The 25839-nt window shown below is 49.8% G+C and overlaps 1 protein-coding gene across 6 annotated transcripts in view; it reads left to right on the forward strand.

Annotated features, from left to right (window-relative positions):
• The window catches only part of GRIK4 (glutamate ionotropic receptor kainate type subunit 4), a 410487-nt gene that overhangs the window by 264593 nt on the left and 120055 nt on the right, over positions 1-25839 (forward strand). For all 6 annotated transcript variants that reach the window (XM_082683693.1, XM_082683692.1, XM_082683690.1 and 3 more), the window contains 2 exons: positions 1320-1498; positions 5704-5757. In XM_082683693.1, the coding sequence (XP_082539819.1) occupies positions 1320-1498; positions 5704-5757 (233 nt within the window). The remainder of the gene's footprint in view (positions 1-1319; positions 1499-5703; positions 5758-25839) is intronic.

A 25839-nucleotide genomic window follows, 5' to 3' on the forward strand; every position in this document is an offset into this window, starting at 1 on the left:
CTCAAGGGTCAGGAGGGTGAGGAACCTGTGCAGGGAGGAGTCGGGGGTCATTTGGAAGACATCCCCACCATGACTGTGCTGTAGCTGGGGCAGGAGCGGGAGCGCGGGGGCCTTGGCTCAGAAAGCCAGTCCTTCCCTTGCCATCCAGTGTGCGGAGCTACTCATCTCGTACCTCCTGTTCCCCTGTGTGGGATTAAAATGCGTTGTAGGATTGTTGTAAGGACTTGAGGACAAGCCATGTGGAAGGTTTAGCTCATTATCTGGAACACCGTAAAGAATCAATAAACCCTACTCTTGTTGTTGCTTTTGGGAGCAAATGCCTGTACTATTCTTTCCACTGGAGTTGAGACCATCTCTAACCAAGAGACCCTTCCCACCCCCAACACCACCCCTCCCCACCCCCGCCACTCCCACCCTCTTCCTGGCCTGCCTCTTCAGAGGCAAAGCTGAATTAAGACCCTTGTGTCTCAGTGACATCATTCTGGAGACCCTCCTCCCACCCCTGCTCCTAGACAGCAGTTAGCTGAGGTGGGGGCGGGGAGGGGATCCCGTATTTTCCTTTTGTTCCCAGCCTGCGTTCTTGCCGTTGGAGCGCAGTTCAAAGCCTGTGCTCTTATAATCTTAATAATACCTTGTCTTAATGCAACCACTATGCTCTGAGGAGTTCAAAGGGTTTTGGTGAGACCTGTTTCCTGGACCTTGTGATCTTGAGGGAACTGCTCCCCCACATCCCTGAGGAAAACAAAGGCCCCGCTTTCCTAGAGTTAGATGGGACCTTTGCGGGCCTTTGCGATGGGCGAGGCCCGGGCTTAAGCCATTCACAGATTCCTTCATTTCATCCTCAGCAGCATCCTGGGAGCTGGTGGCTTATTCTCGTTTCTCAGATGAGGAAACTGAGGCCAAGGGCCGTGGCCATGTGAGAAGGTCACTTGGTGTGTGAGCAGCCAACTTAGGGGGAAAAACCAGGCCTCCTGGTCTCTGAACCCAGGTCTTGGCCGCTGGGCAGTGCTGTGTGGGAGGAGTGGGAATCCTCTCATTCCTGTCAAGGGACCTCAATCTCTGTTTAAAAGAACATTCCTGATGGAGATGGAGGAGGCGCGGGGGCTTAGGAACATTCTTTTGACTGAAGCTGGGAATACAGAAGCCCACAGAGGTTGAGAAGCTTGCTCAGGTAAAGGGGCTGCTGCTTTGCACCAGCAGTGGGGGCCAGACCCATGGCCCAGCCTCTGGCCCAGGGCCTCGCTCATCCTGCCTGTGTCCCGGTGTCTCCCAGGGAAGTACCGGGGACCCTCAGCGCCTTCATCCTCTCTCCCCTCCAGGCCTTTTAAACCTGGAGAAGCTGCTCCGGCAATTCCTTATCTCCAAGGACACCCTTTCAGTCCGGATGCTGGATGACACCCGGGACCCCACCCCGCTCCTCAAGGAGATCCGGGACGACAAGACCGCCACCATCATCATCCACGCCAACGCCTCCATGTCCCACACCATCCTCCTGAAGGTGGGAGCCAGGCCCGGCAGGCGCGGTAGGCGCGGAACCTCCTTGTCCCTCCCCCCTCCCCCTCCCCTTGAGCTGGCACACAGCTCCCTCCTTGCCTCAGGTGTCTTGGCCGCCCAAAGGAAAGGCCAGATGGGGCTGATGTTGGAGAAGCATCACCTCCCGGTGCAGCCAGACAGCCCCCAGCCAGAACCCTCCCTACCAGGGTCTGTGGGGTCTCAGGAGGGGCCATGGCCTTTGGGGGCCAAGGCTCTGTGCCAAGGAATATAGAAGTATTTCCAGGTGTGGACAGCCAGGGCAGTCCGACCAGCGTGTACAGCAGAGCGTCAGCCCTCTGGGTCCTCCCTGCACAGCGTACTGGTTTCCCAAGCGCTGCCGTGGGGCTTCCCAGCCTAATCCTCTCAGTGCCTAAATGGGGCTCGTACCCCATCTTCCCTGGACAGGCGAAGAAACTGGGACTCTGGGCGATGAATGGCGAGGAGCAGAGCTGGGCGCGTACCTGCTGTCTCTGATAGCCGGTCACCAGCTTCGTCTACCGCAAATACAGGGGCAGGGTGGCAGGCCCCAGATTGGAAAGTCAGGGGTGGCGGGGCAGGGGGTAGGAGGAGTCCATGCTGGAGAAACAGCATGGGACCAGCTGGGCAGCCTCAGCGTCCTCAGGCACCGGCTCCCGGCCTGGTGGCTGGGCTCTGCCTGCGATTCCAGATAGAGGGACGCTGCTTGCAGGCCGCTCCGTAGCTCCTCCAGCCCCTCCAGGCACACTGGCTTCTTCTAATGCCGTCCTAATTGCACATTAAACGCAACCTGCTATCTTCCACTGGGGGAGCAAGGCTTCTCCTTAACCTCTGCCAAGCTGTGGGGAGCCGGGCAGACACTCAGATGATTGTCTCTTCCTCCCCCCTCTTCCCCCCACACCGCCCCTCCCCAGCTAGTTTTTGTCTCGGAGTTAATAAGAGATTTGAATGAGTTCTCTGAGTACCGAGGGCTGTCCCTTCAGCCCGTTGCTATAGTAATTCTCCGCAGCTCCAAACCCACATCTGTCCGGGTGCATGTACGCAACTCAACACACACACTCAAATGGAAATTTTCTTTTTTTCTCTTGTTTTGTGTCTGGGCCTCTGATGGATGAAGTCATCAAGAGTGGAAGAGATCCTCTAAGTTTCAGGACCTCAAAGAGGTCAACTCCCCAGGGATGATGAGGGACAGAGAGGGAGATAATGGCCGTCCCTGGTCATGTGCCCCTCCCCCCGACCCCATCTCACTGCCCTTGCAGAGGCCAGACAGAATGCGCGGTGCCCCATGTAGGAGCCAGAGCCTTCCTGAGCCGCCCCCATGTGGAAGCATTTTGGGAACAGCCTTTATAATAATAATGTTAACCTCAGGACTAGTTCATGGCTCCCAGCTTATGTGGTTGGGCTCTTTTTGAAAAAATAATACGCCTATTGTTGAAATTTTGGAAAGCACAGAAAAGTACATAGAAGAAAATAAGAATTGTTATAGCTTTTCCCTTCTTTCTTATAAGCCTCTACTTTGGGATAGGATAGGATAGGATCTTACAGGTATACATGGAAAAGAAAGACATTCCATCACCCAGAGACAGCCACTGTGAAATGTTGATGTCTCTCCTTTCTGCCTTTATAGACACATTTGTTTCTTTTCAAAATTATCATCACCCTGCACATACTCTTCTGTAACCTGCTTTTTTTTTCACTTAATTATATGCCCTGCATTTTGCTTATGTCATTACATATTTGTCTACAAATACTTTAATGGCAACATCATTTCTTATCATACGGATATGCCGTAATTTATTTAACCATCCCTTTATTGTTGGAGATACAGGTTGTTTTCAATCTTTCGCTATAATAAACAATACAGGATGCGCATCTTTATACATAAATCTTTATGCACATTCATGAATATTTTTGTAGCATAAATTTCCAGAAGTGAAATTACTCAGTTAAAGAGATGCATGCTTTTAAGGATTTTGATATGATTTGCCAGATTGCCTTTTCAAAAGGCCATAACAATTTATACTCCCACCAGCGGCGTATAGGTATCTTATGGTACCCTTGCCAGTACTGGGTATTTTCATCAACAACACTTTTTTTGGGTTTTAATGGCTGAGTTTTTGAAGAAAACTCCCCCTGTCATGATAATTAATAGCAATTGTTTCTGCTGGGTGGACAGTAGCAGGCTTTCCTGAGACCACCTATTGGCCTTGGCCTTTGTGACCTTCACACCAAGCCCATCACTGACCAGTGAGACTTTCAAAGCCGGCTCCCTTTGTTCGCATCTGACGTCCTGGTGCCCCCAGCATGCAGGCCCCACAGCAGGCCCCGGACTCGGGCCGCGGGCTCGTCCTTGCCTGGTTAACAGCACAGCCTTGGGAGTGCCCAAGGGAGGCTGGACTCAGTGTGGGAAGCTGTGTGAGCAGAGAGCGCACGGAGCTTCTGGGAGACTCTCCGCGCCCACGTGAGCCTGGCCGCAGAGCTTGGCAGCGCTCTGCTGTCTCTTGATTTCAGAAGGATTTGCAGAGTAATCCCCTACTTTATTGAGCAGCTGTTCCGGCAACAAACTGTGTGTTTACCCAGAACTCAGGTCTTAAAAACCAAGGATCTCTTGTCTTTTATCTTCGGGCAGCAGATTTCGCAAATGGGTTCTAAGCATCTGACGGTACCCCTCCCCACCCCAGGCCCCAGCCCCTCTCTGTCGCCAGGTTAAGCGGGGTTCCCACCTATCCAGGCAGTGGTGACAGGCACTGGCACTTTTCTATGGACAGAGTTGAGTGTGAGGGGATGGGAGGGGCTGGCCAGCAGGCCGTATGGGCCTCTTGGAAGTGGAGGGGGAAATGTAGTTTTGGAGGAAGAAGAGAGGCCTCGAGTCCCCTGTGACCCTCGCATCCTCTTGCCCCAGGCCTAGAGCCTACTGTACCTCAGTTTTTGTCAGAGCGGTGGCAATAGAAGGACCCAGACTGCCCTTCAAGGAACCTGTGAGGGCTCCTGTGAGAAGGCTCACAAAGTTACTGGAGCTCCTTGGGAGGTAAACACTTTGTAAAAGGAAAATGTAATCATCCCTGGCCTTGTTTTCCCCTCATGCACCTCAGCGGGCAGGACAAAAGTGACTTCCCAGTGGCCCTGGGGCTGCAGCATACATGATGAAAATCTGCCTGTCAGAAGGCATGAGGGTCCCCGGGAGAGCTGAGCTCATTATTTACCTGATCTACTTGTCGGTGTCTGTAGCACTTGTCACACTCAAAGTCAGGCACACTGACAGGGGAGGTTGGTGAGGGGTGTCTGTGAGGGCTGCAAAGATCAGACAAAAGGGAGGCTGTTCTGATGTCGCGGCCTCCCAACTGCGGCACGATGACACGCGGGTGTGCTGTGATCAAGGGTGAGGCATGTCACCGGCAGCTTGTTCCTTACTACTAATAAAGGACCAAAGTTTGCAAATGATTCGCTTGTTTCCTACATTACTGCAGATTCAAAGACTCTGATGAGTCTTGCTCGCTTGCCTTTGACAAGGGTTGAATTAATTTGGGAATCGCCTGTAACCCGCAGACTCTCCTGTCTCTGCCTCAGCCCCTAACAGAGCTGTCGGGACTTCCATCAACACCACGGTCCTCCGGGGAGAGGACAGTTAGGTTAAAAGGACTGAAATTAGGCGGCCTGACTTTAATTTCATCTTTCCCCACTTAGGAGACATGTGGTCTTTGCAAGTTACAAAGCCTTTTGGTGTTTCGAGATTCTTCCGCAGTCAGATGAGAGGTGGAAGAGGGATAGGCCTACCTCATCGACTTAGCCCAAGTGAGATGCTCTCTAGCGCCTCGCCCATGCTAAACAGTGGGTACATGGTAGCCACTGTTACTGCTAATAGTTTGGCAGATGATTATTTTTGTCTGGTTTATTATTTGCTTCATTTCCCTGAAAGTCATTTTGGTTTCCATAATATCTGGTTGTATTCATGGGAATGTGTTAGGCATGAGAATATCACCTTCTACGAGTGTCACTGCAGGGGTGGAAAGCTGGGGTGGTGGTGGAGATACCTGACTCTAGAGGCCAGTGTTTCTGTTCTTCATCCTCCCAAAGTCAAGGGCAGCTTAAGAGGGTGGTGGGTCAGACAAATGGTGGACGCTTGGAACCCTCACTGCTCACTCACTCCCAGTGAGTTTTTGTTTTCTGTCTAATCTCTATGTCTTCCCTTTGCAGGCAGCTGAACTAGGGATGGTGTCGGCCTATTACACATACATCTTCACTAATCTGGTAAGACATTTTCACAGCTCACCTCCTTGCCATAGAGTATCAATAACTAGGATCAGTGGGGTATGATGGAATGAAGCTTGGGACATGGAGGGAATCAGAGCAGAGGAGCAGAAGTCAACCAGAGAGGCAGGATATTCTAGAAACGTGGAAGTCCAGGAGCACCTGGGCTTCCCATCTGAACAACTCTTGGCCTTGGGAGGACGGGAATTTGGGGAATCTAATGCCTCCATCCACACGCTGCCGGCTACCTTGCACTGATTGGGGTAAGAGCGCAGATGTCGTAGAGTTGCTGTCATTTTGAAATGGCATAGTTTAATCTCCATGGAAGCATTTTGAAGCTGTAACATACTAAGAAATGGGCATGGTCATTGTGAAGGATACACACTCAGAGAATAGAGGGAACCTTGGGGAACTGGTTTTAAAAAAAAAAAAATGTTATGACTTTTTACTTGAAATGATTGTAGATTCACAGGAGTTGCGAAGATAGTAGAGTGTGGTACCAGGTGCCTTCAACCGCATTTCCTTCAGTAGTTACATCTTACGTAATGGTCATAGGGAATCAAAACCAGAATATCCAAACCTCAGATCTGTCCATCCTGTGTAGATGTGTGTCAATCCCATTGGAACCAGGACAACACCATCTCGTCATCACAGAGATCTCCCTTGTGCCACCATTTTATGGTCTCACCCGTGGCCCTTCCCCCCACTATCCTGAATCCTTAACCACCACTCATCCATTCTCCATTTTGACACTTTTTCCCTTTCTAGAATGTTATATAAATGGAAGCATGCAGTATCTGACCTTTGTCACGCAGTGTAATGCCCTTGAGACCACCTGAGTTGTTGCCTGAATCAGTAGTTTGTTCCTTTTTGTGGCTGAGTCATTATTTCTTGGTATAGGTATACCACAGTTTGCTTAACCATCCATCTTTTAAGAGACATTTTGGTTGTTTCCTGTGTTTGGCTGTTAGAAACAATCCTTTGGAGAAGGGTTTATTTTATAAATGCATGAGATGTCAAGATTACTTAAAGCAGTGGCCCCTCCATGGTGACATGCTTCTGAGCACCTCTTAACTAACAGGAATGGGACCAGGCATTAGGGATTAAAATGGGAATAAGGAACAAAACCTGCCTTGGAAAAATTAAAAATACTTGTAGTGCAAAGTGGCAAATTCTACTAGACGTGTGTACAGAATGTTCCAGATCCTGGAGCAGTCAGGAAAGGCTTCACCAAAGAAGGGACCTTTAGGTTATGCCCTCATTGTGGGGGGTGGTGTTTCCTAAATAAAGAAGGGAAGAGCATTCTGGGTTAAGAATATCCACATGGTGGTTTGAAAGGACATGGGCTGTCCAGGAAACAGGGAGTCATTTCGGACGTAAGGACCACTCCTGGGATGGGCCTATGCCAATTAATGGCCATTCGCTTATCTATTGACACTCCACCCTTGCAAGTTACCTCTGTAGAGGGCTTAGGGCAGATGTCCATTAGTTTTAAGATCCTTGCTAAGTTAGGAAGCAGAATACAACCTCTTGACTCTTAAATCTTAGAACGAGAAATGTTCTTGAGAAATTATGACTTTCTGGGGTCAGCATGTGTGATAGGGTGACCGAGAAGATGGGGCAGTGTCCCTCCCTGGATGGAGGGACCAGGTCTCCTGGAATGGCCTGCCCGGGCGAGGACAGTCCTGTCCAAAGAGATGGGCTGGAACCCTCTGATCCTTGTTCATTTCCAGCTGTAGGTTTTTATGAATGGCGCTTGCTTGCTTTCTTTCTTTCTTTCTTTCTTTTTTTTAAAGATTTTATTTATTTATACGACAGAGATCATAAGTAGGCAGAGAGGGGGGGGAAGCAGGCTCCCTGCTGAGCAGAGAGCCCGATGCCAATGCCGATGCCAATGCCGATGCCGATGCCTGGCTCGATCCCAGGATCCTGGGATCATGACCTGGGATCCTGGAAGGCAGAGGCTTTAACCCACTGAGCCACCCAGGCTCCCAGAATGGCCTTTTCTTGGGGTTGCTGTGGAATGGTTCACCGTGAAGCATGCTGAGGCCTCTGCTCTGAGTGGAGACATCTTAGAGGAATGGAGTGTAGCTCCTTTTCTGGTGTAGGGACTCCCCCTGATGAAGTCTTAGAATATAAGGGAGGTTCATGGGAGTCCAGAGCCGACGACCAAGAAAGAATTCTTGAGACATCTTTGGTGCAAAATGTTGGTTTATAAAAGCATGGGGACAGGACCTGTGGGCAGAAAGAGCTGCTGCCCAGGGGTTGTGGGTGGCAGGTTACCTATGATGGTGTTGGGGGAGGTTAGGAAAAAGGGAGGTTTCACTACAACTTTCATATGCTAAAGAAGACCTACAGGATACCAGATACCAGAGGCCTTGCCATTGTCAAGGTCCTTTTCCCCTTCTTAGCAAGGTGGGTTTTTTTTTTTTAAGATTTTATTTATTTATTTGACAGAGATCACAAGTAGGCAGAGAGGCAGGCAGAGAGAGAGAGGAGGAAGCAGGCTTCCTGCGGAGCAGAGATTCTGATGAGGAGCTCAATACCAGGACCCCAGGATCACGACCTAAGTCAGAGGCAGAGGCTTTAACCCTCTGAGCCACCCAGGTGCCCCCTTAACAAGGTATTAACATTAAGATATTTAAGAGGTTCACATTTGTCCCACCCAGGAGTGGGGGTGGGGGAAGGTTGCAGGGTGTTGGTTTCTGCTTTATCCTCAGCAAGCCTTCTGTTCCCTCATCACCCCCACAACAGGCTTGCCAGAGAGCCATTCAGCATTCCCTCCTTCTCAAGGCCACCACCGCCACAAATCTACCAGCTCCGTTGCTGGAATTTTTACTTGAATTCTAGCATACATACACAGCTCATTTGTGCGCAGCCCAGGGAACGTTTTCCAAGGGAGCACACCTGTGTAAGCAGTACCCAGATCCCAAAATAGAACCCAAGCAGCACCCCAGAAGTCCCCCTCCCGCCTCCTCCCCGCTGCTACCCAGCAAAATGGAAAACAGAAGGAATTTCTTTGTTTGCTTATTTATTTATTTATTTTTCTATCCTGTGCTGCTGCTGCTGTAAATCAGAGCATTAACATGTAAAAAGGGAGAAAAGGATTAGATGAGTCCCAGAGCACCTCAGGAGCATTTGCTTAAAGTAAGGAGATGTCTGGGGAAGCCCGGGCAAGTTGGCTGAAGCAGGTAAAGGAGATTCAAGTACAATCGGGCTCCATCTGCCCCCCCCACCCCTGTGGGATGCTGAGGGGAGCAGAGGGGAGAGGCAGGCCAGGGGTGCCGCACACGTTAGGCAACCCCTTAGGCAACCCCGTCAGCAGAGGAGGACAAAGCTAAGCTGCAGGAAGGAATGCGAACTCCCAGGACAGTCCCTAGAATAAGCTGGAGATGCTTGGCTTGGAGATTTTGTGTTTTTTTTGTTTTTGTTTTTGTTTTTAAAGATTTTATTTATTTGTCAGAGAGAGAGAGGGAGAGAGCGAGCACAGGCAGACGGAATGGCAGCAGAGGCAGAGGGAGAAGCAGGCTCCCCGCTGAGCAAGGAGCCCGATGTGGGACTCGATCCCAGGACGCCGGGATCATGACCTGAGCCAAAGGCAGCTGCTTAACCAACTGAGCCACCCAGGCGTCCCTGGCTTGGAGATTTTGAAGAAAGCACCCCCCCCCCCAACCTTCTCAGGACTGATAATAACGCGTGTGATGATTTATCTAGTGGGAAAAAGTACAGGCCTATGAAGTCAAGAGACCCAGGTCAACGCCCCATTCTGCCTTACACGCTGTGTGGCTTTGGGGAAGTCGCACAGACTCTCTGAGCCCATTTTCTCATTTGGAAAATCTTAAATGGGGGGAAATTCTTAAAATCTTACAAGGTCGTTGTAAGGATAGGTAAAAATGCATCATAAATTGAAAAGTACTATGGGTTTCTAAGGCGTATTCTTTTTTTTTTTTAATAACACGGTGATACGTTCAGGTTTCAAAGAGCTTTCTCCTTTTCTGGCGGCATGGAAGTGAACAAGCTGAGCTCTGGGAGCATGCCTCAGCCAGAGAGTTCTTTGAACCTAGAATTACTAGGGCTCACACAGTTTGTAAGTTTGCGAGGAGAAGTCAAAACAGTCACTGTATGAATGCTGATGGTTGAGTAACACTCGGGAAAATAGAAGCAGGGCCACTGCAAAAATCAGTCAGTGGGAGGATTTTCTGGAAGCCTCTTGTTAATGCTTTGACTTTCTGGAAAGGACAGGCCCCTATTAAGAGGAAAGAAACTACTTTTAAGTCCATTCTTCCTTCCTAATTGACCTAGGAGTCTGGAAACGGAGAGGGAGGGGCCTCGCTCCTGCCCCACCTACCACCACATACAGATGCTGCCCACACGTTAATATTTCTTTATTTCTTTGAATTCTTCAGGGATAGCCATCACGGCCCAGCTCTCTGATTTCTGCCACAGTGATGCGGCGGGTGTTTAGATTAGTTTTTTTGAGCTGGAAAGGTAGGGGTCTTTGTATTTGGTAGACATGATTCAGAACTCTGCTTTGACTAGCTACCGGCTGTGTGATCCTGTGTGAATAACTTAACCTCTCTGAACCTCAGAGACCTCGTCTGTAAGTGGACACTATTAACACGTGCCTCAAGAGATGGTATCTGTGCCGCACCTGGCTCATAATACAAATTTAGTAAAGAGGAGATATTATTTATGAAGTCCTATTTGTGCTTCCCCTGTGCTAAAAAGAACAAGAGATACTAATTTTTCTGTGCAGCCTCTAACGGCCTGTAAAAGTGACTCTCACCATGCCATCCGACTGATTTGCCTAGAATGACTCAAACTTAGTAGTTTAGGCGTTATGCCTGACTGAACTGACCGGAGTAGGGTTCGTGTGTGTCCGTTCTCATTCTTCATTCCCACCCAGGCATTAAGAAGGCAGATCAACACCTCTGTTTTTAGTTTTCTGAGGAACCGCCGTACTGTTTTGCAGAGGGGCTGCACCCATTACGTTCCCACCAGCAGTGCAGGAGGGTTCCAATTTCTCCACAGACTCCCCAACACTTGTGATTTCTTGCCTTTTTGATTCTAGCCATTCTGACAGGCATGAAGTGGTATCTCATTGTGGTTTTGATTTGCGTTGCCTTGAGGATGAGTGATGCGGAGCACCTTACCACGTGACTGCGGCCTGCCTAAGTGCCATTCGGTCCAGTAATTCCATTTCTGGGTATATTTACCCAAAGAAAACAAAAACGCTAATTCAGAAAGATATATGCACGCTCTATGTTTAAGCAGCATTACGTGCACTAGCCAAGATATGGAAGCAGCCCAAGTGTCCATCGATAGATGAGTGGATAAAGAAGATGTGGTGTGTGTGTATGAACATGTGTAATGGCCTATTACTTGGCATAAAAAAGAATGAGACCTTACCATTTGTGACAACATGGGTCATGGATGGACCAGACGGTATTATGCTGAGTGAAATAAGTCAGACAGAGACAAATATTACATGATTCTATTTGCATGTGGAACCTGAAAAACAAAACAAATGAACAACAACAATGACCAAAAAAAGAGACTCAAACATAGAGAAGGAACTGGTGGGCGCCAGAGAGGGGGGCCACGGGGGGATGGGTGAAATGTATGAAGGGGATTAAGATGTTACAAACTTTCAGTTATGAAAAAAACAAGTTACAGGGATAAAAAGTACAGCATAGGGAATGTAGTCAATAATAGTATAATAACTTTGTATGGTGACAGATGGTGACTATACTTGCCGTGGTGAGCATTTCATAATATATGTTATTGTCGAATCACTATGCCATACATCTGAAACTAATCTAATTTTATATATCAATTACATTTCCATGAAAATTAAAAAAAATTTATTTTCATTTGAAAAAGAAGGTCAGTTGATTTAGGGCATCTGTAATAAATAAATCCAATTGATTGCTCTGAAGTTTAATCAGTTAATTACCCATTATAAGAGTTGGGAGAAAAATCTCCATCATGAGTCAAACTTCTAAACCTTCAATTCAGTTGACCCTCTAGACGAACCATTTTTCTCTCTGTCCAGCAGGAGAGTGAGGATGCCCGCCCTGAGCTTTGGGGGTCAGGGGTAACTGACAAGGAAGAGGAAGGGGGCCAAAGTTAGCTGAGTGAACAGATGTTTAGCATCTTTTTTATACATCTATTTTTTTTTTAAGATTTTATTTATTCACTTAACATACAAAGAGAGATCACAAGTAGGCAGAGAACCCAATGCGGGACCCAATCCCAGGACCCTGGGATCACCACCCAAGCCGAAGGCTGAGGCTCAACCCAATGAGCCACCCAGGCACCCTATACATCTATTTTGAAATGGGATTTGGGGTGGTTTGCACTTGTTTCAGAGGTTCAGTGGGAAAAACAGCTTCTTGCCCTGCTTCTGGTTTTGTTGGGTCAGGACTCAGCCCCAGCAGAGTGAGTCTCTGATCAACAGGTGGCAAGGAGCCTCTGAAGGTACCCGGCTAAGGTGGGACCTCAGGACAGGGGATTGGTGACCTTAGAGGCAACTTTAATGGTAAACTAAGAGCCACGATGTACATTTGGTCAGTGATCTGGACAGGAACCCAGAGGGAAGCAATTCATGGCAGGTGCACCAAGGTGAGGGTCAAGAGTTCAGGCCCAAACAGGGGGCAAAGCAAGACAACCAAGAAAATGACGCTTGAGAGTCCGCAAAGACACAGATGCATGAGCAATCTGAAAACTGGTTCCTGCCTTTATCCAGATTTCTTTCTTCGTTTTCTGAAAGTTCTTAGTGGGATGAAGCATATATAACATTCGATTTGCCATTTTAACTATTTATAAGTTTACGGTTCAGTGGCATTAATTGCATTCACAGGGTTATCTGACCAGCATCCCTATTTCTATAATTTTTTCATTACCCTAAACAGAAACCCGACATCCATGGAGCAGTAACTTCCCATCCCCCTCCTCCTGGCCCCTGATAACCTCCTATCGGGTTTCTGTCTCTACACATTTGCCTCGCCTTAGGTATTTCATAAAAGTGGAGTCAGACAATATTTGTCCTTTGGTATCTGGCTTATTTCACTTAGCGTCCTGTTTTTCAGGTTCATCCATGTGATAACATGCAGCAAAACTTAATTCTTTATTCTTTATCTAAAATATACATAACATAAAACTGACCATTTTAACCATTTTTAAGCATATCTATCAGTCATAATAAGTAGTAAGTTCTGCAGCCATTACCACCACCCCTTTCCAGAACTCTTTTCAGTTTCCTGAGCTGAAATGTTGCAGCCATTCAACACCCATCCCTTCTTCCCGACGGCTGACGATCATCTGTCCCTATGAATGTGCCTATTCTGAGTACCTTTCGGTGGAAATACGCAAAATTTGTCCTTTTGTGCATGGCTTATTTCACTTGGCATAAAGTCTTCAAGGTTCATTCATGTGTCAGCATTTCCTTCCTTTTTAAGACTGAGTAACATTCCACTATATGCGTTCCCATTCATTCATCAGGAGACACTTGGGTTCCTTCACCTTTTGGTTATCATGGATAATTCTGCTATGAATGTGAGTCTACAAATACCTGTTTGAGTCCCTGCTTTCAGTCCTTTGGGGCATATACCTAGGAATGGAGATGCTGGATCCTATGATAATTCTGTGCTTAATTTCCAAGCTACCGCCATACTGTTTTCCAGAGCGGCTGTGCCATTTTACGTTCCCACCAGCAATGTGTGAGAGATCTGGGTCCTGCCTATCCTCACCAATACTTGTTTTTATTTTTTAATAATCTCTGTCCTAACGGGTGTGACGCAGTCAGATGTGTTTCTCATTTCTGTTTGGAGTTTGCAGATCAAAAGAGGCAGGACCCCATGGCTGAAGTTGAGAGTCAAGCTGATGCAGAAGCTTTGTAATGAAAGAAAGTAGCCAGCGTGTAACAACCCAGTCAGACCTGGTGAAAACCCCCAGGTCAGGAGCTTCCTAGCTGTGTGGCCCTGAAACTCGGGGAACTCGGTTTCTTCATGTGTAAAATGGAAATAATAATATCCATTTCAAAAATTTTTTGGTAAAATTAAAATTTAGCTATTGAGAAGCAAGATGGGATTGGGAGGGAGACAAACCATAAGAGACTCTTAATCTCACAAAACAAACTGAGGGTTGCTGGGGGGAGGGGGGTTGGGAGAAGGGAGGTAGGGTTATGGACATTGGGGAGGTATGTGCTACGGTGAGTGTTGTGAAGTGTGTAAACCTGGCGATTCACAGACCTGTACCCCTGGGGCTAATAATACATTATATGTTAATTAAAAAAATAAATTTATTTTAAAAATTAGCTATTGATAACACTTTGGATCTGGTAGGTAATGCCAACTACCATAACAGATAAACCCTCCAATGTCTTGGCTTTACCCAATGGAAGTATATTTCTCATTCAACTCGCGTCCCGAAAGGGTGTTCCTGATCAATGGGCAGCCTTTCATTATGTCATGCGGAGGCCTAGGTTTCTTCTGGCTTATAAATAGGTCCTCTTAGAGGCCAGGAATGGGAGAAAACCGTGGAGGGTCAGACCCAGGAGGATATTATGGTCCAGGCCTGGGAGCAGCACATAGTATTTTTCTCCCCTCATGACTCCATTGCCTAGCCCTCGGTCACAAGCCTGCCCCTCCCTGGAAGGGGGCCGTTGGAAAATACAGTCTACTGTGTACCCAGGCAGAAAAGAAAATAGGCTTGGTGATCAGTTAGCAATACCGCCACGTTATTAAATTATTAATCATTGTCACGCATCTCTCTCATGTGTGCCGGGAAAGCAATTAGCGCGCTAAGCCCTGGCAAGTCTGTTTAGAGGTCAACTGATCCTGTCTGTGGAAGTCTGATTAGCACCTCGATGTAAGGGTATCAGCTCTCTAATACACGGACGGGTCTGCCCCTCTGGTGGGGCAGGCCTGAGATGGTTATAGATTCTCTGAGCGTGTTCCGCGCCTGAGTGTGGAAGGAGTCTCTGTCCTCCATTCGGCCTCGGGCTTTGGTGGGGGAACTGCTGTTCTACAAGACTGATGGGTGTTTGGATAGAGGATACGAGGAATTAAGGGCCTTTGGGCAAAGCCCAGTTGGCCTCTGAGACAGCAGAGATGCCATCCGAAGAGAGGGGGTGAAGGAGGAGACACAGTTGGAGCTAATAAATCTGGAGGGATTAGCCAGCTACTAATGAACCCAGGGAGACTTGCAATCACTGCCTAATAGAAAAGATAAAATCACCCTAATCTATTGTCAGAGAGTACAGATGGGCCCCGTGCCAAAGGCAGGAGCTACCGCCTTGGTGGGGAGAAGCGTCGAGATTTAAGGTTAAGGGTCAGAAGCGGTGAAATGTCAACGGAAGGCAGGAAGTCATTGGGCCCTGGAGGCAGGAGGTTTGCCTCCTGGGCTGGCAGGTGTTGCCGGTGGCACAGCCAGCTGGGTGCTAGGACAGCTCCTTCACTGTCATGCCCCAGGCAGGGCCCAGGACTTGGTATTCGGGGAACCATGATTGTGCCAGAGGCCAGGCTGCCATTTGTGGGGTGTGGAGAGAGGCGGTGAGCCCTGCAGAGTTTTTCCCTTGGGGAGTCTAGAGAGAAGGGCCCAGGTGCTGGCTGTGCCATGATGGAAGGCATGGGGAAGGGTTACAGCAGCGGGAGGCCTCATCTTCTAGGGGACAGGCAGTGAGGAAGCTGCGGCTTCTATCTCCAGACAGGGACCCCAACTGCTTCCATCTGTCGCACTGGTCTAGGCAAACCATTGCCCCTTGCTGGGCTTCATTTAATCATCTGTAAAATGGGTTGTGTCGGGTGACCTCTAAGGGTCTTTTCAGCCCTCGACTGGGGTTATCCTACACCCTGTTGGGGCATTTCATTGCACAGCACCCTCGGATTGAGAACGTTTCTTGGAGATGGGGACAGGGGATGGCCATGAAATTGGAGGGCCTGCATGGACCATGGGGGTGGTTTCTGTTCAGCTGATAGGTCCTCGGACCCCTAAAGAGTAGCTGGGTCCCAGTGAGTTCTGTAGAATGTAACCTTTCTCTGCCCCATCTTTGTCTCGTTTGGGCAGAATGAATCTACACAGCCAATTTTTCTCCTCTGGGTTCATTTTATTGTCAAGCAGACCAAGCCTATGTTTATTTTTCTAAAGGTCTATCAGAGAGATTAGCCATAAGTAATTGAAATTGCTAAAATTATTATAGAAAGGGGAGCCAGGGCAGATGGGGAGGAGGGAAACCAGAGGAAGGGAGCATGCTCACCATCTATCCCTTCTGCTCCTTCGTTGGCGAGCCAGACATAGTCATCTCTCGGGTCTTATTTAATGTCACTACCTCAAGCAGTCTCCTCCAACACCACACTAGGCTGGGTCCTCTGTGATACTGTCCCACCACCCTGTGTGCTATGTTCTATAGCATTCATCTCAAGTGCGAATTCTTTCTTCTGTATCTGACCCCTCCACCAGACTTTGAACTTCATGAAAGTGAGACCAAGTCTGTCTTGTTGATCCCTGAACTCCAGGTGTCTACTGGCACATAGTAGGTGCTCAATAAATACTTACTGAGTCAATGAAGGGAACAGTTCCTAACAGGGTAACGTTGTTGGACCAGGAGGGCTGGCCAGGTGAGATGGCTTATCTCCTTGCATCCAGAAGGAAGTCAGTACATCCCATGAAGCCCATGAGCACAGAGGTCTGCAGCTCAGCCCAGGAGGGTTGGGCTCAGTGTCCCCTTTGCTGAGATGCCTCCACACTTTCATAGCCCATAGGGTAACTACTTAGTCTGGTATGATGCCCTTCCTCCATTCTGGGCTGGCCAGACTTGAAAGTAAGAGCGTGCAGGATGCTCAAGTGTGCTTTAGTTCAGGACCCAAGAGACAGCATTCCAGGGAGTTCTGATGAGTGGGGTAGTATCAAGACCTGAGCCCCAACGTGGGCACCAAGAATGAACACTGGGGTAGGAAGAGGCTGAAGAGTATAAAGGTAACCCAGCTGATTGTGCTGTGTGCACTGATTGGGCTGCTTTCTGTCCTGGCCACACCATGTCCAGGCCAGCCTTGGGCAAGTGGCCTCTTCAGGCCACCTGAGCCCTGGAGCCGGAACACGATGGTCTTTGGGACTAAACCTCTCCTTCGTGGTTTCAAGGTCGTTATGAAATTATCTGGTCCTGTCTGCCGTCCCCATATGCCGTTTGGCATATGAGCTTGGGTGGATAGAAAGGACGGAAATATGGCTTAAGGGAGGCAGCCAGGGTCTCAGGTCAGAGAGGACGGGAGTTTGCAGCCCGGCCCCACCAGGCGTTGGAGGTCCACGGGGCACGTTATTCACTGGTTGGAATCTCAGTCATTCCTTTCGTGAAATGGGAATAACAATTCTTATAACATCATTTAGTGATGGAGGGTTCCTCATCCTCAGTGGGCCTGCCCTGTGGGGGATTTCCATCTTTAGACCTCAGTTTCCCGACTTCCTGCCTCTAGTTTTCTAAAACCCCAAAGCTAGTATCAGAAACATTTCCAAATTGGCCTCTCACCTGGTTAGAACTACGGTTCCCATGGTGCTCCCGCCCCTCCCATAGCTTGCAGTCTTTTCTGAAAGCACACACCACACGTGTTCACACACGTGCATAGACATGTACTCACCTTGCTACACACACATACATGCGCGCGTGCACACACACACACACACACACACACACACAGAGCTAGCCCACGGCTACAGTGCATCCTCAGACAACTTTCTAGTGCCAGAACAATTGATTCTAAAGTGTGATTCACTGTAAAATTATTAAGTCTATCTACATTCTTCACCTTTATTGAGCCTTTTAGGAGAACCACTCTGTATAATACCGTACACTTTGATGAATAAATATGTTTTTAGGGTAATGAAGAAAAGAGTAATGGAGTGAGTGAAAGCTCCGTCTGGGCCTCCAACACCTTCCCCTCCCCCACACCAGATGCAAACCCTATGAGGTAGCAGGTCTGGCAGGAACAGATCTCTCCGGGTCCCCTACACGGGTACACCAGCATCTAAAGGACAAACTCTCCATCCAAATTTGTGCTCTCTGGCTGCCAACCCTCCTGGGTCTGTTCTCCGAGCTAGCTCATTGGTAGGGAGGGGGTGTATTCAGAAGGAGAAATGGCAGGGAGAATTAGAAGGAGATTCAGGAAGTATTGACTAAAGAATTATTCTTTACGTTTGCACTTGGGAAAACTGTGTCTGGCTGCTAGAAGCCCCTTGGCCCAGGTTATAGGATTATAAAGTGCTTAGCCAGCCATGATTTAGTGACTTACCTCCACAAAATGCTTAAGCCAACCATACGTATGCAGCAAAGATTTATGAAGTGCCTACTGTGTGCTGGGGGAATGCCAGCAGCACCGTGATGGGGCTGGGAGAGCTCTGGCTGTCAATGCGAGGTGTGGAAGGCCAGAGAAGGGAGCATTTAGGGCCTCCGTGGGAGCATGAGAAAGGTTCACAGACAGGGTCTCCTTTAATCATTTATTGAAGGATGATTAGAGATGAGAATGGGGGAGGGACATGGGGGCAGAGGTACAGGGTGGGTCAGAGCTAGAGCACAGGAGCGGGGCTGGGGCTGGAGCAGGTGGGGGTGCGGGGGTGGAGAGGGATGGAGCCGGAGCCAGCAAAGCAAGGTGCAGGTCACAGGACCCCTGCAGAGCTGCTGGGCTGCTTAGCCTCGCATTGACAGGCCCAGGGTCTTGTCTCGGCTGTCCCGCTGATTGACCATGCGTGTAACTCTGAACAAGTCCTCTCTCCCCTGGCAATGACCTAGAGGGTCTCCAAAGACCTCTCAACCCTGATGTGTTACTGCCTCTGTGGACTGGACGAATATTTGATGACTGGCCGAGGGACTTCTCCAGGCCAGCATTTTCCACGTAGAGGAGGGGACTTTCCTCTCCGTGGCTTTTCCATGTCCTCCGGTGCCCCCTAGAGTCCAGGTCCCCGAGGTGGGGCAGCACACCTGACTTGTGAGCCAGGTGGGTCTTTCACTTCCCCTTGCCCAGCAAGAGCCCTCCTCTCTCCCGGGCCCAGCCCACGTCACCTGCTAGATAACGGGCCTCCCCGTTTGTGCTAATGTTAATGGATGATGATAGCATTGAGTTGGAGGAACCCTTGAGAGGATCTAACTCAATCTCATCGCTTTCCAGTTGTGGAGAATGGCTGCGGAGAGTGCATGACTCGCCTGAGCTCTCAGAGCGAGCCAGGAGTGAAGGGGGGGCGGCCCCCTAGTTCACCGGATGGGCACTAACGGAGCGTGCATGGTGTCAGCGACGCAGCGATGCATAAAGCCCCAACTTCCAGGGGGTCAGCCTAGAGGGGGAGATAAACCCAAGTAAATTATTGTAGGTCAGCAAATGGAAGGAAGGGATGATGAGGGCATTCACAGGGCATTATGGGGCCACCAAAGAAGAGCCCGCTGGCCTAGCCGGAGAGGCTCAGGGAAAGCTTCCTGGGGAAGGCTACATACACCCAAAGGGCTTTAAAGAATCTACGGGGCTTAGCCTGGTGGAGATGGGAGATGGGCAGGACAAGCTAAATGAGGGATATGCACGGTTTCATATCTTAGACAACATTTGCTTTTTAGCCGAGGCCTTAACCAAGGAAGTGGACAATACGGAAACCTGTGAAGTTGGTGAGGAAAGTTATTTTGAGGTAGGAAGAACCTTTCGGAGCCTTCACGACTTCAAGCATAGGCAGCCAACTTTCCTAACCGTGGAAGAAGACAGGGCAAGAGGGAAGGTCAAGCCCCAAGTAGACCTGAGTGAACACCATGAGGCCCAGACGCCTGATACACTTCGGGCTCCCTTGGGCAGCTGTCAACAGTTGTCCCCCTGCGAGGTGATGGCGCCACTGAGAGAGAGAGAGAAGTGAAGCCAGGGCTGCCTGGGGAAAAGTGGGGAGATTTGGCCAGTTTTACCAGCAGGGTGGCCCTGATGTCCTCAGGAAGCAGCTGCTGTAAGCATCTGATGGACACACTTTTCTGCCGATCCAGAGTCTGGCACATTCCTTACGGTGAAGCAGGCTCAGCCTGGCCTGGCAGAGTAGCCCCTTTCTCTGCTCTCCCCAGTTGGCAGGGTCTCCCAAGCCTGAGCCCTAGGGAAGGAACAACCCCTTCCTGGAGAAGGAGAGCTGCTGGCAGCTGTGGTGGCCGTCAAGGGAGTGGGTGACGGTGGGCACAGGTCCAGACCCAACTCAAGATGCCAGGCTACCCTGGACTGGTGGGGCTCATTTCCCATCCTCGGTCCCCCTGTGTTATGGCCACACTTCACATGGCCGTTCCTTCCGCAGAGCTTCTGGAAGTTCTCTCTCCGTCCTCTGGATAGTACCCAGTACAGGGCTATAGACCACGAGGCATTTGAATCAAGCCACTGCCTGTCTGGGCTGACAGATGTGTGATTACTCACCAAGTCATCCTGGGCAAGGACCCCCCCTCCTTGGCAAGCCAGGTGACAAAAAAAGAATCATCCCAAGCGGCCCCTGGAGGCTTCTCCAAGAACCACCGGCTTGGAGATATTCCGCACGTGTTCCTTTATCCGCTCTTTACCCAGAGCAAGGATTATTCTCCGCTGGGGCTGATGAGTCCGTAGATCTAGGGTGGAGCGGTGGGGGAAGTGAGGCATTATTGTCAGTTATCCTGGAAGAACCAGGCGCCAGTGGCAGGGAGGCAGGATCGTTGAAAATGGAAATGACCCAATTAGGCCTTTATCCCAGAACTTGGGCTGGGAGGAGGAACCCGGCACCTGGGCTTCGCAGTGGGCTCTGGTTTCCAAAGCTGAGGCAGGAGCTTCCAAGTACACTTGAATCCTTCCCGCGCGGGGCAGGGGATATGAGAACAGAGTGAGTACTGCCAAGAAAATCAATGGAAACCGAAGAAGCGTTCAACAGGGGGTTTTGAGACCCTCGCAGAGTTTAAAAAACTGCTTCGCTTCGGAGGAGGCAATTATCAGACAACCCCTTTGCTGATGTTTGACAAACAGCATGACCGTGAACGTGGCTCCCACGGGGCTCTCAGAACTAAGGTTGAGATATTCGTGTATCATCCATGTAATAGAAATTGAAACTCATTTGTTCCCTGAATCTGCCCCGACACACACACCCTCACATGGCACACACAGTCTCTCATCCACACCCGTGTATGTCACTGACTGGGTGCACCAGACCGCATATATGAAATAAATCAATTGAAATAAGAACTAGACTCTGGGGACTACTCTGATTCAGTATCTCCGGAAACATAACAGAAACGTCCCCCTCCGACTGCCCAGGACTTCCGTGTAATAGAGCTCTGGAGGAAGGGAAGACCTGTCTTGCCATCGGTCACAAATATGTTAAAGATTCAGAAGTTCCATTAATTCAGTGAGAGAAGCCTTGACCTCCCCTTCTGTCCAGCAATCCAGTCATCCCCATCATCTCCGGCCAAGAGTCTGAGCATAAAAATCGACCCATTTCCACAGCTGGGATTGTCGCAGCAGTCACCGACGTGTCAGACGCCATTCCAAACTATTCCGTTCAGGATCTCGAGGCCCCAAAACATCACGACCAGAGAGGCGGTCCGTTCCGCAAAGCAGGAAAGCAAGGCCCAGAGAAGCTTGAGAGCCTTGACTAAGGTCATTCAGCCAACACATGCTGAACTTGTGCAGCTGAGAATCTGCCCTTGACCTCCCAGCCCACACCTTGTCCTTATCGAATGGATATTTGTGGCTTTTTCTGTGCTGTATTAACTTTCTGCTGCTGTACGACAAGTGACCACAGAGTTAGCAACTTAAAATAAAGCCAGTTATTAGCTCACAGTTCCGTAAGTCAGATGTCCCGCATGGCATGGCTGGGCTCTCTGCTCCGGCTGAAATCTGCCGTCTATCTTCTCATCCGGAGTTCAGGGGCCTTTTCTAGGCTCCTTCGTGTTGGCAGGATTCGTGTCCTTGCGATTCTAGGACAGAAATCTCTGTTTTCTTCCCGGCTCTTCGCTGGGAACTGTTCACAGCATCCGGGGCCACTCTCCGGTCCTTGGCTGGGACCACCTCCATGACCTCCCCAGCTCCTCTCACCCACGGAGAACCTCCCTCTGCACCAGGCCTTCTTATACTTTGATTCTCTGCGGTTTTCTTCGTCTGCAGCCAGCTGGAGAAAACTGTTTTTTTTTTTGAAAGAGCTCATGTCCTTAGGTTAGAGGCACCTGGATAATCGGGACCTCATGATCTAATCATAGAAGTAGATCCTGCTATAGTCCCAGTCCTGGTAATTGTGTGTGTGTGTGTGTGTGTGTGTGTGTCTCGAGGTGGGGTGGGTTTTGGGAGCTCACCTTAAAATCCTGCCTACCTATGCCAAACCTGTAAGTCCATTCATTTCTTCCGCCATCCGCTCCCCCATCATCTGCAGAAAGGATGGACAAGGAGGGATCTAGCCAGGGAACCAGGAAGAAGAGACCAGAGAGTCTTGGGGCAGGAAGTGGCACATCTCCTGGGAGCTGATACAGCCGGATTCTCTCTGCTGGCCCACTGCAGGGCTCCGGGCAGAAAGCACCCCCAGCCCCTGAGAAAAGCCTGAGAGCCAGAGTCCAGAGGGGAAACTGAGGCCACTTGGCACTGCGGCAGCTATCAGGGAGACGCCTGGCACGGAGGAACTTGGGCCCTGCAGAGAAGAGCGTTTGGGATTTAATGAATGTTTGGAAAGCATAGGGAGTCTGAGAATAAAAGACATTATGGCAAATCGTATTATTATTATTATTACATTATAAGTGCTATTGTATTACAAGCACCATTAGGAGTAGCAAGTGCTGTTATTATGAAGCAATCCAGCTTCTCTGTCCCCAGCGTCAGACTCTACTCAGTGTCAAAGGCATCAACAGCTCCATTAATCCCCATCCGAGGCTTCTCCCCAGCCCCGTCTTTGTGGTCCCGACACCTCCTGTTCACAGCCCAGAGGTAAGCAGGACCCCTGCCCATCCGGCCGAGGTGTCCAGCAACAACCCACACAGTGGATACCTCTCCTGTCAGTGGCAAAGCTGGGTTGATACCTTGCCTGAGCATGAAGATCCTCCTGAAACCATGCCTGATGCTCTCTCCCTCGTGCTGACAGCCCTCTCATAGCTCCCCGTGACCCTCAGGGTAAAGTCCAGAGCAGCCTCGTAGGCACTCCCCTCCAGGCTTTACCCTGCCCCAGTCCCCACCGCCCACGGCTCACCCCAGCCAGACTGTGAGACTCGCAGTTCCCTGAATGTGCCACACACCCTCGCTCCTGGGGCCCTGCGCCGGCTGTCGTCTCTGTCTGGGAAGCTCCTCCTCCCACCTCGCCATCTGGCTGCCTCTTGCTCATCCTCCAGGCCTCGTCTTGTAACCAGCTCTCCGCTTAGGAGGATCAATGGAAATTCTGAGGAAAGGGACCACCTTTCCCGGCTCCTCAAGTGCTCATCCTGACCCACCGTCTGGGACTCGCCACCCGTTTGCTGCTAAGTATACGTGCCCGGAAGAGAGGGATGAGGTCGGTCGTGTGTCTCATGCCTGATACAATGTGTCAGGTGATGCTCAAGTTTTTCTGGAATGAATGAGGTGAAAAGGGCCAAGATCTGAAACTCTCCTGTTAGGTCCATTGCCCTTCCCTGTGGGAAGATGTATCTGTGAGCCCAGTGGCCCAAGTCCCAGTCCTGCCTGAGTCACCTATGTCCTGTCTGATCTGGAGTGTCCCTTGTGGGAGCCCATTGCTTGGTCCGGGGGCAGAGCTGCCGACGGGCAGAGTCAGGAGGCCGGAGCTGCTGTTTGGGAGCACTGCTCATCTTCCTCAAAACCTCCTTAGAGCCCTGGGGAGAGGGGGATGGGGGTGCCTGGAGTCTCTACAGGTCTGAGGTTCCACACCTGATGTGTAACCAGGAGGTCTGATCAATGGATCCGGAGTGCGGGGGGTACTCAACTCCTGATAAGGGAGGCAGGCCAGCAGGGAAGCAGTCGTCCTCCCAGCCCATGGGGAGAGCACCGTGTCCACAGCTTCTCATGTGAAGTCGACCCACGGAGGTTTCAGCTTCCCAGTTGTTTTATTTTATTTTATTTACTTGACAGAGAGAGGGAGAGATCACAAGCAGGTAGAGAGGCAGGTAGAGAGAAAGGAGGAAGCAGGCTTCCCACTGAGCAGAGAGCCCGATGCGGGGCTCCATCCCAGGACCCTGAGATCATGACCTGAGCGGAAGGCAGAGGCTTTAACCCACTGAGCCACCCAGGCGCCCCACCTTCCCAGTTAATAACCATTATTGAGCCTCAGAGGCACAGACCAGTCTTCGATAGACAAAATGAAGACGATCTCAGCTGCTGGGGTACAAGTGGGAGGGTTCTCCCCCGACCCCCCACTGGCCTCTGCCTTCTTCTTCGTGGGAGCAAATGACCCAAAGGCTTTGGAAAGGTGGTCCCACCCCGATGGGTGTTTACAGGTGAACATTAATTCATTTAATGAATGTGTATTGGGCATTTGCTAAGCCCAGGCATCGAGTAAGGTACGGGGAAACAGATCAATGAACAAGACAGAATATGGTCTGCGTTTGAAGTCCTGTCTGGGGATTCACATTGGGAAAGAAAAGCAGAGAAGGGACAGAGTCCCTGGGAGGAAGGGGTATACGTGTTTAGGTCACGGGGATAAATGAATAGGAAGCATGTGGGGAGAAGAATCCAGGAGATTTGGGGGCTGAGAGGTTTAGGACCAAATCTCCCATTAAATGGAATTCACTGACAGATACGAATTAGTCTCCCAGCTGCTGCTTTCTTCAAAGACCCATTCCACAAAGAGCAGTTGCCCGGCCTGCAGAGACCAGAGGCTTTGATGCAGATTTCATAGACAGACAGGAACCCGGGGTGGGGGGTGCCAGGGTGTGTGTGTGAAAGCGTACCCAGCAGACTCGACTCCTGGTGGCTCCAGGGCTTTCCTGAGAAAGACTGAGAGTACTTGTGAGACACAGGTCTGGAGCCTGACTTCTGTCCCATGACTTCTGCCATGCCTTAGGTTCCCTGGGAAAGATGAATGGCTATAGCCCTAAAGGAGAGCCTTGTGAAGTCAGTGACGTCTGGGCTGTCCATGGGGTAAGATGGGGGACAGCCTGACAGGGGCTTCCTGCTTAAATTTAATCAGTAAATAGTGTTGACTTAAAAAAAAAAAAAAAGATTTTATTTATTTTAAAGAGAGAAACGGGGGGGGGGGGCAGAGGAAAAGGAAGAGAGAGAATCCCAAGTAGAACCCCTACTCAGTGAGGAGCCTGCTGCAGGACTTGATCCCATGACCCTGAGATCGTGACCTGAGCCAAAATCAAGAGTCGGATGCTCATCCGATTAAGTGTTGACTTCTTTCTCTATGTTGTGCACCAGTGTAAATGCTGGTAATATGAGTGTGTGTCCGGAGCACCCAGTCCTGGGGAAGTAGCTTTGAACAAACTCACGTGATAAAAGGCTCTGAGTGATGATAGGGATAGCCGTGAAGTATAGTGGTGGCCCAGTGGAGCCATGGCCAGTTCTGCCTGCTTTGGGTGATAGAAGAGGGCAAAGTGAAGAATGGCAGAGAGGTAGACAGGAATCACAGCATGAAAAGACATGTGTCGGAGCGCCTGGGTGATAAGCCACTGCCTTCGGCTCAGGTCATGATCTCAGGGTCCTGGGATCGAGCCCCGCATCTGCCTCAGCATCCCTGCTGAGCAGAGAGCCTGCTTCCCCCTCTCTCTCTGCCTGACTCTCTGCCTACTTGTGATCTCTCTCTCTCTGTCAAATAAATAAATAAAATCTTAAAAAAAAAAAAAAGACGTGTGTCAAACTAAGGAGTTAGTTTTTGTCCTGTTTGCTGTAAAAAGCACTGGGAAATGGAGAGCGACTCGTGATCAAATGCATAGTTTAGAACGATCCCTCCAGCAATAGCACCAACAAGGAGCTTGGAGAAATGCCAGACTGGAGGAAGGGAAACCAGTTCGTTGTTAGTCCAAGACAAAGCTGGTGAAGATCTGAATTGAGGCAGAGGGGAAGGGGATGGAGGGAAGGGGAAAGACTCAAGAGATCATTGACGATGTAAAACGTTCTCCAACGACCATGAATGTACCCACCCAGGAAAGAA

The sequence above is a fragment of the Mustela nivalis genome (assembly GCF_964662115.1).
Source record: "Mustela nivalis genome assembly, chromosome: 9".
NCBI lineage: Eukaryota > Metazoa > Chordata > Mammalia > Carnivora > Mustelidae > Mustela > Mustela nivalis.